The 12,736-nt window shown below is 40.0% G+C and overlaps 1 protein-coding gene across 1 annotated transcript; it reads left to right on the top strand.

The window, feature by feature from the left end:
• Positions 1-2,300: 2,300 nt before the first annotated feature.
• Positions 2,301-10,052, top strand: trhra (thyrotropin-releasing hormone receptor a; the record flags this gene model as incomplete). The annotated part of the gene is made up of 2 exons (XM_080500214.1): positions 2,301-3,107; positions 9,612-10,052. 2 exons carry the CDS (start codon positions 2,301-2,303, stop codon positions 10,050-10,052), a joined length of 1,248 nt encoding a protein of 415 aa, XP_080356340.1.
• Positions 10,053-12,736: the final 2,684 nt, after the last annotated feature.

Genomic DNA, 12,736 nt, shown 5'->3' with positions numbered 1-12,736 from the left:
AACACATACTATTACTGAATATTATTGAAAATATTGAATATTGACCATATTGAAAGTATAGATTTTTATGGAATCCACTCATTGAACTTTTTCGGTCAATTAAGTCATTGTTTGAATAATTTGCATTTCACAGTATTCTGTCCTATTTCAATGATTTATTCCAAAATTACATTTAGGCAAGAGTAGCCCACTAATTATATGTCCATGAAGAATATAAAACACCCTACAGGGTGCCAGACTCCCACCTCTGCAGCCTGTTCAGCGACCACGCAGTGCAATCTGATATTCTGACATTAAACACCAACCAAGAGCTCATTATGGACTTTAGATGGGGAAATAATGGTGAAACAACTTCGCCTGATTTAAGTAGAGGAGGTGAAGCAGGTTCTTTGTTTTACATATCATATCTGTGAGGACTTTAAGTGGACTATGTATGCCACTTTGCCGTTTAAAAAAGCCTACAGAGGTTTGGTCAGGAACAGTTCTGAAGGTCTGGTACCGCTACTGTTTGTGTTCAGAAGACAAGAGGCCTGTGGTTCATTTCCACCAAAAACTGTTTTTTAAATTAGTGTCTCAAAATGTTTACTTTATCATAGGATGATGAGGTCAAATACTGGCCGGGTAGTTCTGTGTGGACCTTGCATGTTGTTCCTGTGTGTGCATGGGTTTCCTTCAGGGACCTCAGTTTCCTACATGCATCCAAATAATATTCTAATGAGGTTCATTGGTGATCCTAACAATGCGAGTGTGTGTGGTTGCCTTTCTATTCTATGATGGTCTGGTGGCCTGCCCAGGGTGTGTCCTACCATCACCTATAGTTAGTTGGAATTGGCTCCATCGCTCTTGCTGGCAAGAGAAGGTAGGCAAGTGAGAAGGTTCATCGATGCAGTGAGGAAGGACATTTAAGCGACTGATGGTAGGAGAGAGGCGACAGGAGACAGAGGATATTGGAAGAAGATGATCTGCTCTGGCAACCTATAACGGGTGAATGCCAAAAGAAGGAGCTGATCTACTGGTGTAATTGGCTTTGCAGTGGAGGGATACACTGTTTTTGTCCCCCTGTCATCTTCATCTGTGGGCTTCTGCTTAATTGTTTTTGCTTCAGGGAAGGGTAACTGTATATATCTGCACTGCATTGTGTTAATGCTGCAACACCAGCAGACTGAACAGTTATCATTAAATGTGTGTTACAATCCAGATAAAGCTGAGTTGTCTTCTTTCAAGCATGAGAGTGAATACTGAATCTAAACACCTTGACTCTAAAAGAAGTAAACTTCAGTTGAACTGCAATTAAATGATATTGCCGTGAATGCAGATCTGTACATGACAATTGTTGACTGGTTCATGTTTGAGGCTTTCAACTTGGAATTAAATCAATAGGTCTTTGCAGCTGCAGAAAGAATGGATTTTTTTTTTTTTTTTATGGCAAATTGTGAGATTGCTTTCGATGCCCTTTAATTTAGTATATGTGAATGTAAGAATACGTGACTGGTTACTTTGATTCTTGATTTTTACATTTGTTACTTTTATTTGCACTATTTATTTATTCAATTGTAATCATTTAAAGGTTTAACGATTTTACTTTTGTTTTCTTTTTACTGTCCATTGCGCAACTATTATTTTACAGATCAACGTTTGGATGGACTGTATTGCCTCGCTATCTTGCACACTGTTGTCTGTATTGCAGCACTATTTTAATGTATGTTCCCATATTCTTATTATTAATTCCTTTGTACGCTGATTAAACGAATTTCGTTTCCATGTGAAAGCATGAAAATGCCTGGGATTTGTTCATTTTCAGCTTTTTACGCACGAAATGTCTGTTGCTTGTTACAGCCAATGCATGTAATGCCAGTATTTTCATTCATAAAACACGCGTTTTAAACACATAAAGACATACATACTTTTATTTTGTTTCAACAATATATTCTACACAAATCGTGTGCGGTAATATGGGACCGAGACGAAAGAAGAGAGTTATTGGTTGCGGTGCGTCGGGCTGTTACTTCAGTGTGCGCAGGAGGCTCTGAGAGTAGGAGGCTCTGCGGGAGCCTCTCAGTCATGACTGTGTGTGTCTATGATCAGTCAGACAGGAGCAGGGCTGCATGCAACACCTCATGTCCCCTCTCTGAAAAACTCCAACACATTGAATTTTAATTCCATGGCTTGGATTTCACGGAGAGTCCCTTTGGATTACAAGAAGTTTTTGGAGGATTAATAGTGGGGGGCTTTGTAGACCAGCAGATTGCGGCAATGGTTTAGTGATTTTGGTGTACTTGCCTTGAAAGCCACTTCGTGCCATGGAAAACCTCACCATGGATAACTTGACTCTGGAGAATGACACGTCGGCGCACGGAAACCAGACCCTGGACGTCTGGACCGACTACACAGTTGAGTACAAGGTGGTCAGCATTTTCTTGGTGTCCCTTATATGTGGTGTGGGGATTGTGGGCAACGTAATGGTCATCCTGGTGGTCTTGACCACCAAACACATGCGGACTCCCACAAACTGCTACCTGGTGAGCCTCGCGGTCGCCGACCTGATGGTACTGACCGCCGCCGGGCTGCCCAACATCACCGACGCGCTGCACGGACAGTGGGTGTACGGCTACGCGGGCTGCCTGGGGATCACGTACTTCCAGTACCTCGGGATAAACGCGTCCTCCTGCTCCATCACCGCCTTCACGGTGGAGCGCTACATTGCCATCTGCCACCCCATCAAGGCGCAATTCCTGTGCACTTTATCCAGAGCCAAGAAGATCATCATGCTGGTGTGGGCGCTCACCTCCGTCTACTGCGTTATGTGGCTCTTCTTGTCCGACACCAAGAAGTTGGTGTACGACAACGTGGTGCTGCTCAGCTGCGCTTACAAGGTGTCCAGGAGCCACTACCTGCCCATCTACTTCACGGACTTCACCGTGTTCTACGTGCTGCCGCTCATGCTGGCCACCGTCCTGTACGGGCTCATCGCCAGGATACTCTTCCTCAACCCGCTGCCCTCCGACCCCCAAGACGGCACCAAGAAGTGGAAGAAGGAGACCGGTCAGGGGGGGAAGATGATTGGATCCAGGTCCTCCAGCAGCACCACGGCTGCGTCCCGCAGACAGGTGCGTCCTCGCCCCTTCCCCTCAGTTTGTTTATTTACCATCCGCGCCATTAAAGGTGTGTGAAGAGCGCGCGTTAGATCCAGCTGCGCCACAGGTCAAAAGTACAGTCAAAGTCAACATTTCCCATAATCAGCAGAACATTTTAGTATCAGTTTGCTTGTCTTTCACGTTTGTATCAAATCAAGAGAGAAACGCTTTAGACAGCACTCACTTCGGGGAGTGAAAATGCGTTTTCCAACTCAAGCATTACGCATATTAAATATAGTCCTGTTACTTCCAAGTCCAAACACATACAAACGTATTTTGTTGTTTTTCCCCCTACATCTATACAGAGGCTTAAGTAAAGCTTATGCAATTACGCACATTTACTAGTGTTTTTTTTAAATATATGAAATGTTTTAAATATGCATACCATCCATACTCTTCATGTGCAAAGAACCTTTAATTTACTTATTGTAACCGCTAGATATTTTTGTAGTTTTTGAAGTTGTACAGAAAATTCCAGCTGTGCATTTATTTGTCACCTAAAATTTTTGCCACAGAGTAATTTTTACAACATTTGTAGTTTTAGAAATGTTATTTGCACTTTGATAGGCTTTTTCTTACAGTTAAATTGAATCGAATAACTGTTATGGACAATACAGGTAAATGCACTCTAACTTTAAACCTTTGCATCAATATTTGACTAATTAAATGCAATCCTGGCAATGTAACTTCAGGAGTAGACATTTTCATTACTGTGAACACAGTAAAATTGTTTTAAAGTTAACTTTTAGAACCTTCTATAATTAATAGTGACTTAAAAATATTTTATTGATATCAAACTGTACAGACATGTTGGTATTCTTGGTCTTGGGAAAAGTTTGTATTGTTTTTAAAGTACCATCGGGAGCATGTTACAACATGTTAGATTAGAAAAACTCTGCTCTTAGAGTCATTCAGGTGCCAAATAGACACATAAAGGATCAAGGTGAAATAACATGTTTTTTCCAGCTTTTCAAAAGAGTCCAGGACCAAGAGCTAGAACAGAACATTAACCCCTTAATCTCAAAGGTGTACTTTTCTTTTCTGATTTCTTTTATTTCCACCTGAAAAAAAAAAAGCTTTGAAGGTAACAGCTTAACAACTCAGAGACCAAAAGGATCAACCTTGACTTCTAGAGATAAAAGCCACTTAGGAGAAATTTGAAATACGGACTCTCGAACAGAGGGGTGTCAAACACATTTTGGTTCAGTTCAATATCATCCTGAGTGGGCCAGACCAGTAATATAGTGTCATAAATACCTTGAAATGTAAACGTTCCTATGTTGCGATGCAGAGTATACCCATAGAAAATGAGTAAAATGAAATAAAAATGACTAAAATCTCAACAAGAAGCCAATTTCAATTAAACCTTCTAGAACAAAATGTAGTGAAATGTAAAAAAAAGAAGCGGCTCCTCAAGCTGTTACATTATGCCTGTTTTTGCAAACGCACCTGGAAATGTAGCTTCGAGGTGAATGCTTTGATGCCGCCAGATTTCATGACAGCATCACTGGAATCAGGTCTCAGTGTTGTGTTGTGTCTGCTTTTCTTAGGAAATTTGTTTCAAGAAATATTTTTTTCTTTGAAATTGTTATTTTTTGCTTGATACATTCCTTGACCAGAAAAGCCTCTTGTGGGCTGGTTTTGGCCTGCAGGCCTTATGTTGGACACCCCTGTACTCAACGCCTGAGGAAGAGTGTCAAACTCTTTTTAAAATTAGAAATTTGACTTTGAGTGAGGTGTACAATAAAATAATGAAATTATACTAATTTCAATTTGTTGCAGTGCAGTGTGCAAATTGAAAGTGCAAAAGAACTCTCAGTGCAATTTCAGTGTTAAGCCATTTCCTTTTGGTCCAAAATAAAGTGAAATGTCTTCCATTTTAAACCGAAATTTTCTCTTTCCATTTTGTAGTATCCAGAATTATAACAAATAACTTGACTTTCAGGTTTGTGTTATCCAGATCTACTGAAAAATGTGAATTACTCTGTGCCACAATATTTCCCAATGTAGTAATATTGTCAGAAGTCTGCTTCCCCTCCTGCAGCCTTCAGCATGCTGGTTTTCATAAACTCAACCTGAGATAGTGAAACTTGAACTCCTATGCTCCTTCATTAGCAATATGGTAGTGAGCTTTCACATTTGCACCACAAATCTCTCAGTTCATGTCTTTGTTCAAGTTGTTATCGTTTTTGCATCAGCAACATTTTCAAAATGATGTCTGTTTACACAGAAATGCTGAAAACAATGTTGTTTCATGTGGGGCCACTAGTGGGTGCCGGTGTATTCTTTTATAATGACGCCACACACATATGCAGGCAGAGCACAATATGCTACAGTATAAATATTAACAATAGCGAGTGAACGGACATCCAAAAGGACAGACGATGAAGTTGGATTGTTATTACTGTGATTGTCAACTATAAAAACCACCAAGTCCCACGAGAATGTGGGTTGGGAGTGATGCCACTCTAGAAACCACCATTTTTGTTTTTGTTTTTTCAAATAGTGTAATTACAGTTACAAGATCGATCACAAAAATTATGGTGTCTATAATTTTCATACTTTGTCGTGTCAATCATAAATGGAACCTCTGGCAGTCCTTTGCTACGGTGATATTTGTAACATTAAATCCAACATAGTTGAATTCCATTTATAAAACTAGTCCATGGTTGTAAAACTTAATTAAACAGCAGCATGGAACCTTTCCAAATAGTTTGCTACAAAGCATTTACTAAATCCAGACTGGGTTTGGTCATATTTGGAGGCAGACTCTTCAGAGAGAGTCTCATGCATGATCAACTTTGGAAAAATGGTATTAGTTTGCAACACCACTTGCAACCTGGTATTCTACATTTCTGAGTGAGATGGGTAAAATATTAAATTAGTTTTTTTTTATATTCAGTCCACTGAATTGTTGATAGCATCCTCTCAGTCACTGTCATGAGTCTGTGAGAAATTGCAATTTCAGGCAAAAGAAAGGTGACAACTCTTTAAATCAAAATACACAGAAATGTATAGTTTAGTTTAGTTTACTACAAATTACTGACAAAAGGGATAAGTCATGGAGTTCTTGTCCTTTAATATGTGTTCATGCTGCGGAGCGAGTTCTTTATCGCTCACAGCAGTGGTTTATAACCTTTTTTTCCCCCCTCGAGTCGCTCCAAGATTGCTTCTAAAAGAATCTCCTGGGTCTCGTTGACAATCTCTGATTTGACAAAACATCTGAGTGAGACGAATGCTTCGGCACACCCTCACTCTCATAATCCTATAAAAGTAGGAGCTTTTAGCATAAAAGCAACAGGCTGTTTACCAGATCTGCTCTGCAAAGAATCTCATAATGGCATTTATTTTTAACCTCACTCACTATTTCATAACAATGACATACACTTCTCGATCATATGTGTAGTCACCTCACACATTTACACCATCCTCCGGAAAAAATAAACAGACAAAGCCGCATCATGTCACACACCCAGGTAAGAAGACACAGAGAGACATTTGTTGATCAGATTAGGGGAAATAAGCCTTCCTGGAACGGGAGGGTGTGGGTGCTACCCTGAGGGCTCTCCATGCTCTGTTGAATAGTCAAATCAGTTAACTCCAACTCAAACAAGCTTTGCTCTTTTTCTCCATATGGCTTGTGTTCGAACGCCCTCCTGCAAACACGCTGTCACATGTGGTTTCTGTGGTCGGCATTAACGGCTCATTGTGAACACAAGCAACAGTTCGTCCCCTCCATCTTGAAACCTCAGCGAGTTACCTAAAGGTCATGGAGAGATGACGATCCAGAATTAAGCATTTCACTCACAGGGCCCTTATCAAATCCAATTAGACTTGCCTTGATGCAGCCGAGAAAACAAAACATAAATATGGATATAGTTCACTTAGGTACAAGTCTCACATCTAAATTTCAACCTGTCAATTATTCTTGCACAATCAGGCTTCGTTAAGTTGTGCATGCAGATTTTAAATCAATCAGCAGTATCTGATTGTGTGATATCTGCTTTTTGAGAAATGCAGTTGGCTGATTTTATTTAATCTTTTTAATGACATTGTTTGTGGCAAACATAAGAACTGAGAACATGTAAACTGACGAGACCAAATGTTTGATGGTTATTTTGTTTTTTGCTTACATATCCAAATGTCTTTCAGGTTTTAATATATTAACATCCAGCTAAACCTACAGCCCACCTCCATACTATAACAATACAATTTATACAACACTTACATATATTATATATAAGTAAATATGCCAGTCCTACATATATAACCTATTCCTTACGATAAACAAGTACAATACTGTCTACCTTTGCTGAACCACATATGTGCAGTTCGTTCTAGTGTTAAATGTGTATTCTGTCTGTGTGACTCCACACTGAGGCATTTTTCCCAAAATAAGTGAGCTCAAAGGCACTCAAGCTCTAACTAAAAAGGTCAACCCACATCTTGATGTGCTTGTGGCCCTTTTAAATATACTTCTAAAGAGCTAAAATATCTACTATAGAGGTTTGATGCTCTCGTCACAAGATCTCTTTTTAAAGCACATTCCACATATTTAACAGGTAAACAGTTTGCCATGGAATACGTTAAGCCTGAGCTCAAGTGGTACATTTAAAATATATCTAAATGCAAAAAAAAAAAAAGATAGATCAGTTTCATATTCGCACTCACACCCCTGCCCTTGTAAATTAATAAGAACACAAATGTTTGGCATCTGTAACATTCAAAATGAACCTTTTTACCCACAGTAATCTTTGATTTCACTGCAATTAAACTGTGGGAGTCGTGTGAGATGTAGCAACAATCAGCCTACAAAAGCTATGTGAGAACAGTGATTGAGTCTTCAAAATATTGCCAAAACTGTTGAAGATAATATGCTGAAGTGACATCTACTGAAGTAGCATGCAGGCTAATTAACTCCAGCCAATATAGTCTTGTATAGCCAGTTTGTACCACCAGATGGTAAAATGAGGTATTGTAGTATCTAATAGCTCAGAGATTCACTATCCCAGTATTCTCCCTGGAGATCTTTTTAAAAAGAAGCAATGACTCGCGTACGTGGGAGAGGATCTTTATAATACTGAACTATCAAAGTGCAAATGTTTACAAAAAAGTGCAAAAAATCGTTGAAATAGGAAAGAAATTATATCTGAACAATTTTACAAAGAAACCATTATAATAACTCTGTCTGGGCCCCGAGGGGGGGATATTAAATCTCAGTTAATGTTGCTGTAGAAATAAGCAATACGTTTGAAAATATGTCACCTATAGAACCATAGTAGACATGATAATGAGTCTTCTACAAGCCAAAAACCTTATCTTAAAAAAACTGTAATTTTTATCCCCTGTACTTGCTGATATGATCTGAATCATGCACGACGGTTGTTGTGAATACATCCCTCTGTGGAGATCAAAGATGGTTTCTGATTGTAAAATCTGTTGTCAGAAAGTGTCAGTGAAGGCTCATGATTATCTGAAAGGCAATATGACATCATGATAATCAAACAATAAGCAAACAATTCTAAATACAGTGCACTGGGGGTTTCACCCTTTTGAATTGACCAAAAACCAACAAATACAATCTTCTCTTTTGTTTGAGTGTGTGATCATTGGATGTGTACCTGCCACAGCCTCTGAAGTTTCATTCCTTTGATCCAATTTAACACGTGCGGCTCCTGGTGCACTCCAATGTTACACTATAACATCATGAATTCCCTCGAGCAGCGACATCCTAAAGGAAAAACGGAAACACTATGGCCACCAATGTGTCAGTTTATAGTGGAACCAATCTGTGCTGTTTTAGAAAAAAAGAATTGTCTTGCAGTTTAGGCATCGTTCAGCTGCAGTCTGTATGAGCATCAGCCATTCTTTTTTTCTTTGAATACTCCTACTATATTGATATCTCCTATTTTCTTTACAATTCTAAGACAAGACATTGACGAGATGTATTATGTTTTGTTAATGCTTCACTTCTTTCACAAGCTGAGTGCCTTTAAGAAGCAATCGCAGGAAATGGTTAGTCCCGAGTTCTTCAAACCCTCTCTCTTGACATCATTGTGATAAAATTACAGTTATTAGTTCGAATCACCTGTGAGGCCTATGAGGCTTCTCCTCTATTAGGTGCTTACAAGCCACAGACAATTCGATCGTCTTCCTAAAAAGGGATCTAACCTTTGAAGGTGTCAAAAACAAGCTTTAAGTTATGAGATAGCTGAAGAATGAAATCTATTCTCCAATAGGAAATACACTGACGTAAATGACATCAGTGCTTCTCGATCCTCCACTTTGTCAAGTTGTCATGTGTTACTGGTGCAAAAAAGAGCTATTGTTCATACAATTTTCAACAGGTATCTTATTGTGTGAGTCACAGATTGTAGATACGATTTAAACGGAGGCGTTTAGTGCTTCAAGCCTGAAAACTTAAACCTTGTTGTCTGTGATAATGCTGCACTTTCACTGTGGTTCCTGTTTTACTAGGTGACAAAGATGCTTGCTGTGGTGGTGATCCTCTTCGCCTTACTCTGGATGCCCTACCGGACCTTAGTGGTGGTCAACTCCTTCCTGGACAAAGCCTACCTGGACACCTGGTTCTTGCTCTTCTGCCGCCTCTGCATTTACCTCAACAGCGCCATCAACCCTGTCATCTACAACGCCATGTCGCAGAAGTTCCGCGCCGCCTTCAAGAAGCTGTGCCGCTGCGGTCCCCAGCGCATGGAGAAACCCACATCGTACAGCGTGGCGCTCACCTACAGTGTCATCAAAGAGACGTCCAACGGGGAAAGTCCTGACCACTTCACCACGGAAATAGATGATTTACACACTCCCTCGGATCAGTACCTCCCCACCAGCATCCTGCCGAGTGCCAAGAAGATCCCACACGAGAGACCTTCCCTGTTGGCCAGAGATGTCAAAGCCTGACTCGAGTTGAGCTCTCCAGCTGAGGAAGATATCACAGATCTTGACAGCTCCAGTCTGGGTTCAGTGAAGTTTTAATTAAAGAACGCAGGCACTTTCTGTTTCAAATCCTCCAAGGTGTTTACTCTTGTAAATGTTTCTCCTCGACAAGAACATTTGCCGAAAGCCAAACAGGATGCAACAAGACAAGCTGCCATGTACTGTAGGCTTCTTATCATTTTGTGAAAAAAGAAGTGAAGGGAGCAATTACGAATCGTACAACACACAGTTCACTGGTGCATCCTGTGCAGCGTCAACACTGAAGCTCTGCAAAGAGAATCTCTGCCCGTGCCTCTCGCCTGAAAAACGTGAAAAAAAATCAATGACATTGCAGAATATGATGCGTCCAACACCAATGCACAAAGCCGAGACATCTATCCCATGTGACTGTCGCCTAAAGTTCTCCATGATAAACCTGCATGATGGCAGTTTGTCATTTTTCACTATAAAATTGCATGAATGGTTTGATTGAAGCAGGCTGCCACATTAAACTGAATCCAACCCCGTTGAATCAAACACTACAAGGCAAGTAACTAGCAGCAACAGGAAGTCTCAGTAGTGGACATCATAGAGGCTCTTTATGTAGGAAAAAAAAAAAGTCTTACAGAGTTACCCCTCACTGTTTAGCTGTCTGGCAATTTAAGCGTTTCTTCAGACTCGCAATTTTTTCTGCAACACTTTCAGCCATGCAGGTTTACAACGAAAAGCTTTTAATCCCCACCTAGTCTCTGCAGAGAAACACAATTAGGAACTGCTGTTGGTGAGACACAGAGGTACATTTGGAAGACAGGGTCAGGTTTTTTCCCATGAGTCAGACTTTGGTCGAAGAATTGTGTGTGTTTTTGTATGTTGTATGTTTTGTTCTTTTTTCAGTTCCTTTTTTGCTCTAGGAACCTTCTTCAAGCACATGTTTGCACGGGTGGGGGGGGGGTGGGGGGGGGCGGGGGGGGCAACCTACCATCTTTTGGCCTCTGCTATGGAGTACCTTCTTTTTTTCTTTAGTTCTTACAACAAAAAAAAAATATTTTAACAGTGGTGACGTAGGGTACAGCGATGATATGTGATTTGAACCTGTGAATGAACCGTGACCAACTTGCATGTTAAAACTCAAATGCAAACAATATAAACAATTTCCATACTGTGACGTAAGCATGGCTTTCATGTAATTTAATAGCACAAACACAATCTGAAAAATATGATTTCAATTTAACAAAAAGCAACATATAAGCATAAACATATACTTAAAGAGTCATTTTGAACCTTTTTTGAACCATAAATAGCATTGGTTTCACCCTCTAGATTTGTTTGGCAGGGAAACACCTTTGATTTCTCAAGTTTAAGGGATTCTAATTGTGAATTCAGGAGTTGCCTCCAAGTCCATACTGTGTCCAAGTAATGCGCTGCTGCATTTAACAAATCATTGGAGACTTGCCAGTAATGTAATAAGAGTCTAACTCATATTAACCAATCCATCTGTCCATTTTCATGTCCAAATTGGGGTTGTCATGAGCTGGAATGCAAAACAGGTTTTCTTTGGCTTGGTGGAGAACGAAGGGAGAAAACACGCAAAACAATTAAAACTCAACACAGAAAAGATCTTGAGCCTGAAATCACACCTGGGTCTTTTCAGTGAGGCGAGAGTGTTGAATAATGAGAAACCCATTTTCCCTCCAGCATCATATTGTGTTAATTATTTCTCATTGAAGTCACACACTGAGTATTTGGAATTCTGGTGGTCTTGTGAAGCTTCTCCCTCAAGGTAAAGCCTTTTAGTCTTCTTGGGTCATCGTGTTTGGGCCGCTTGCTGGTGTAGTGGTTAAACACACTCAGTTCAAAGCATGGAGTTTGCATGTTCACCATTTGCATATGTGGGTTTTCACAGAATTGACGATTCTAAATTTACCCAAGGTGTGAATGTGTGTGCGACTTCGACCTCATGATGGATCTGTCGGAGGAGTGTCCTGTCTTCGTCTATAGAAATAGGCTCCAGGATCTTGGGAACTGTATGCAGTGTAAAATATGGATAGATAAATGAAACAAGCTGCAAAAGATGAGTAGACACCTGAAAATATAGGCTACCTCATTGTCGTAATGTCTTTTTCTACATGTGTTAAATTGGTGAGTGTGCTATAGCCACTTTTTTTGTGTCGAGCAGCAAAATTATGAAAGTAAAAAAAATAGTAATTCAATCACAGTTAAAATTATTTTCTTAACTTCTCCATTGGGAGGAACTTGACACTGCTCGGTTGAGACTGGGTACATTGTCAAAGCAATTCAATTCATCAACAGTCTTTCATTTTCTAATCAAGTAGATTTTCTAACACAATCAGTATTTCAGTTCAGTTTATCACCCAGACGTCCATCAAATCACTTTAGTGGCTTTGTCGCAGCCGGTTTTCACAGATGGAGCAAAACTCTCTATCATCAAGCGTTTCAGTTGCACAAGCCATGTAATTCAAATGATACCAAACACATGCAACTGTGACATTTCATTCTCGCGACTTGAGGGAAAACAGAGATATGGAATTACATGACCTTTCAGAAAGGTCCCAACATGGAAAAGGGAACCGATTTTAAAGACACACACTTGCACCTGCTGTGTGGATTTGAAAGCACCTGGACTTTTCTGCTGGGATTTTGCTCTTAAT

This window comes from Blennius ocellaris, assembly GCF_963422515.1.
Source record: "Blennius ocellaris genome assembly, chromosome: 8".
Taxonomy (NCBI): domain Eukaryota; kingdom Metazoa; phylum Chordata; class Actinopteri; order Blenniiformes; family Blenniidae; genus Blennius; species Blennius ocellaris.
This window is presented reverse-complemented; position numbering and strand designations above follow the sequence as displayed.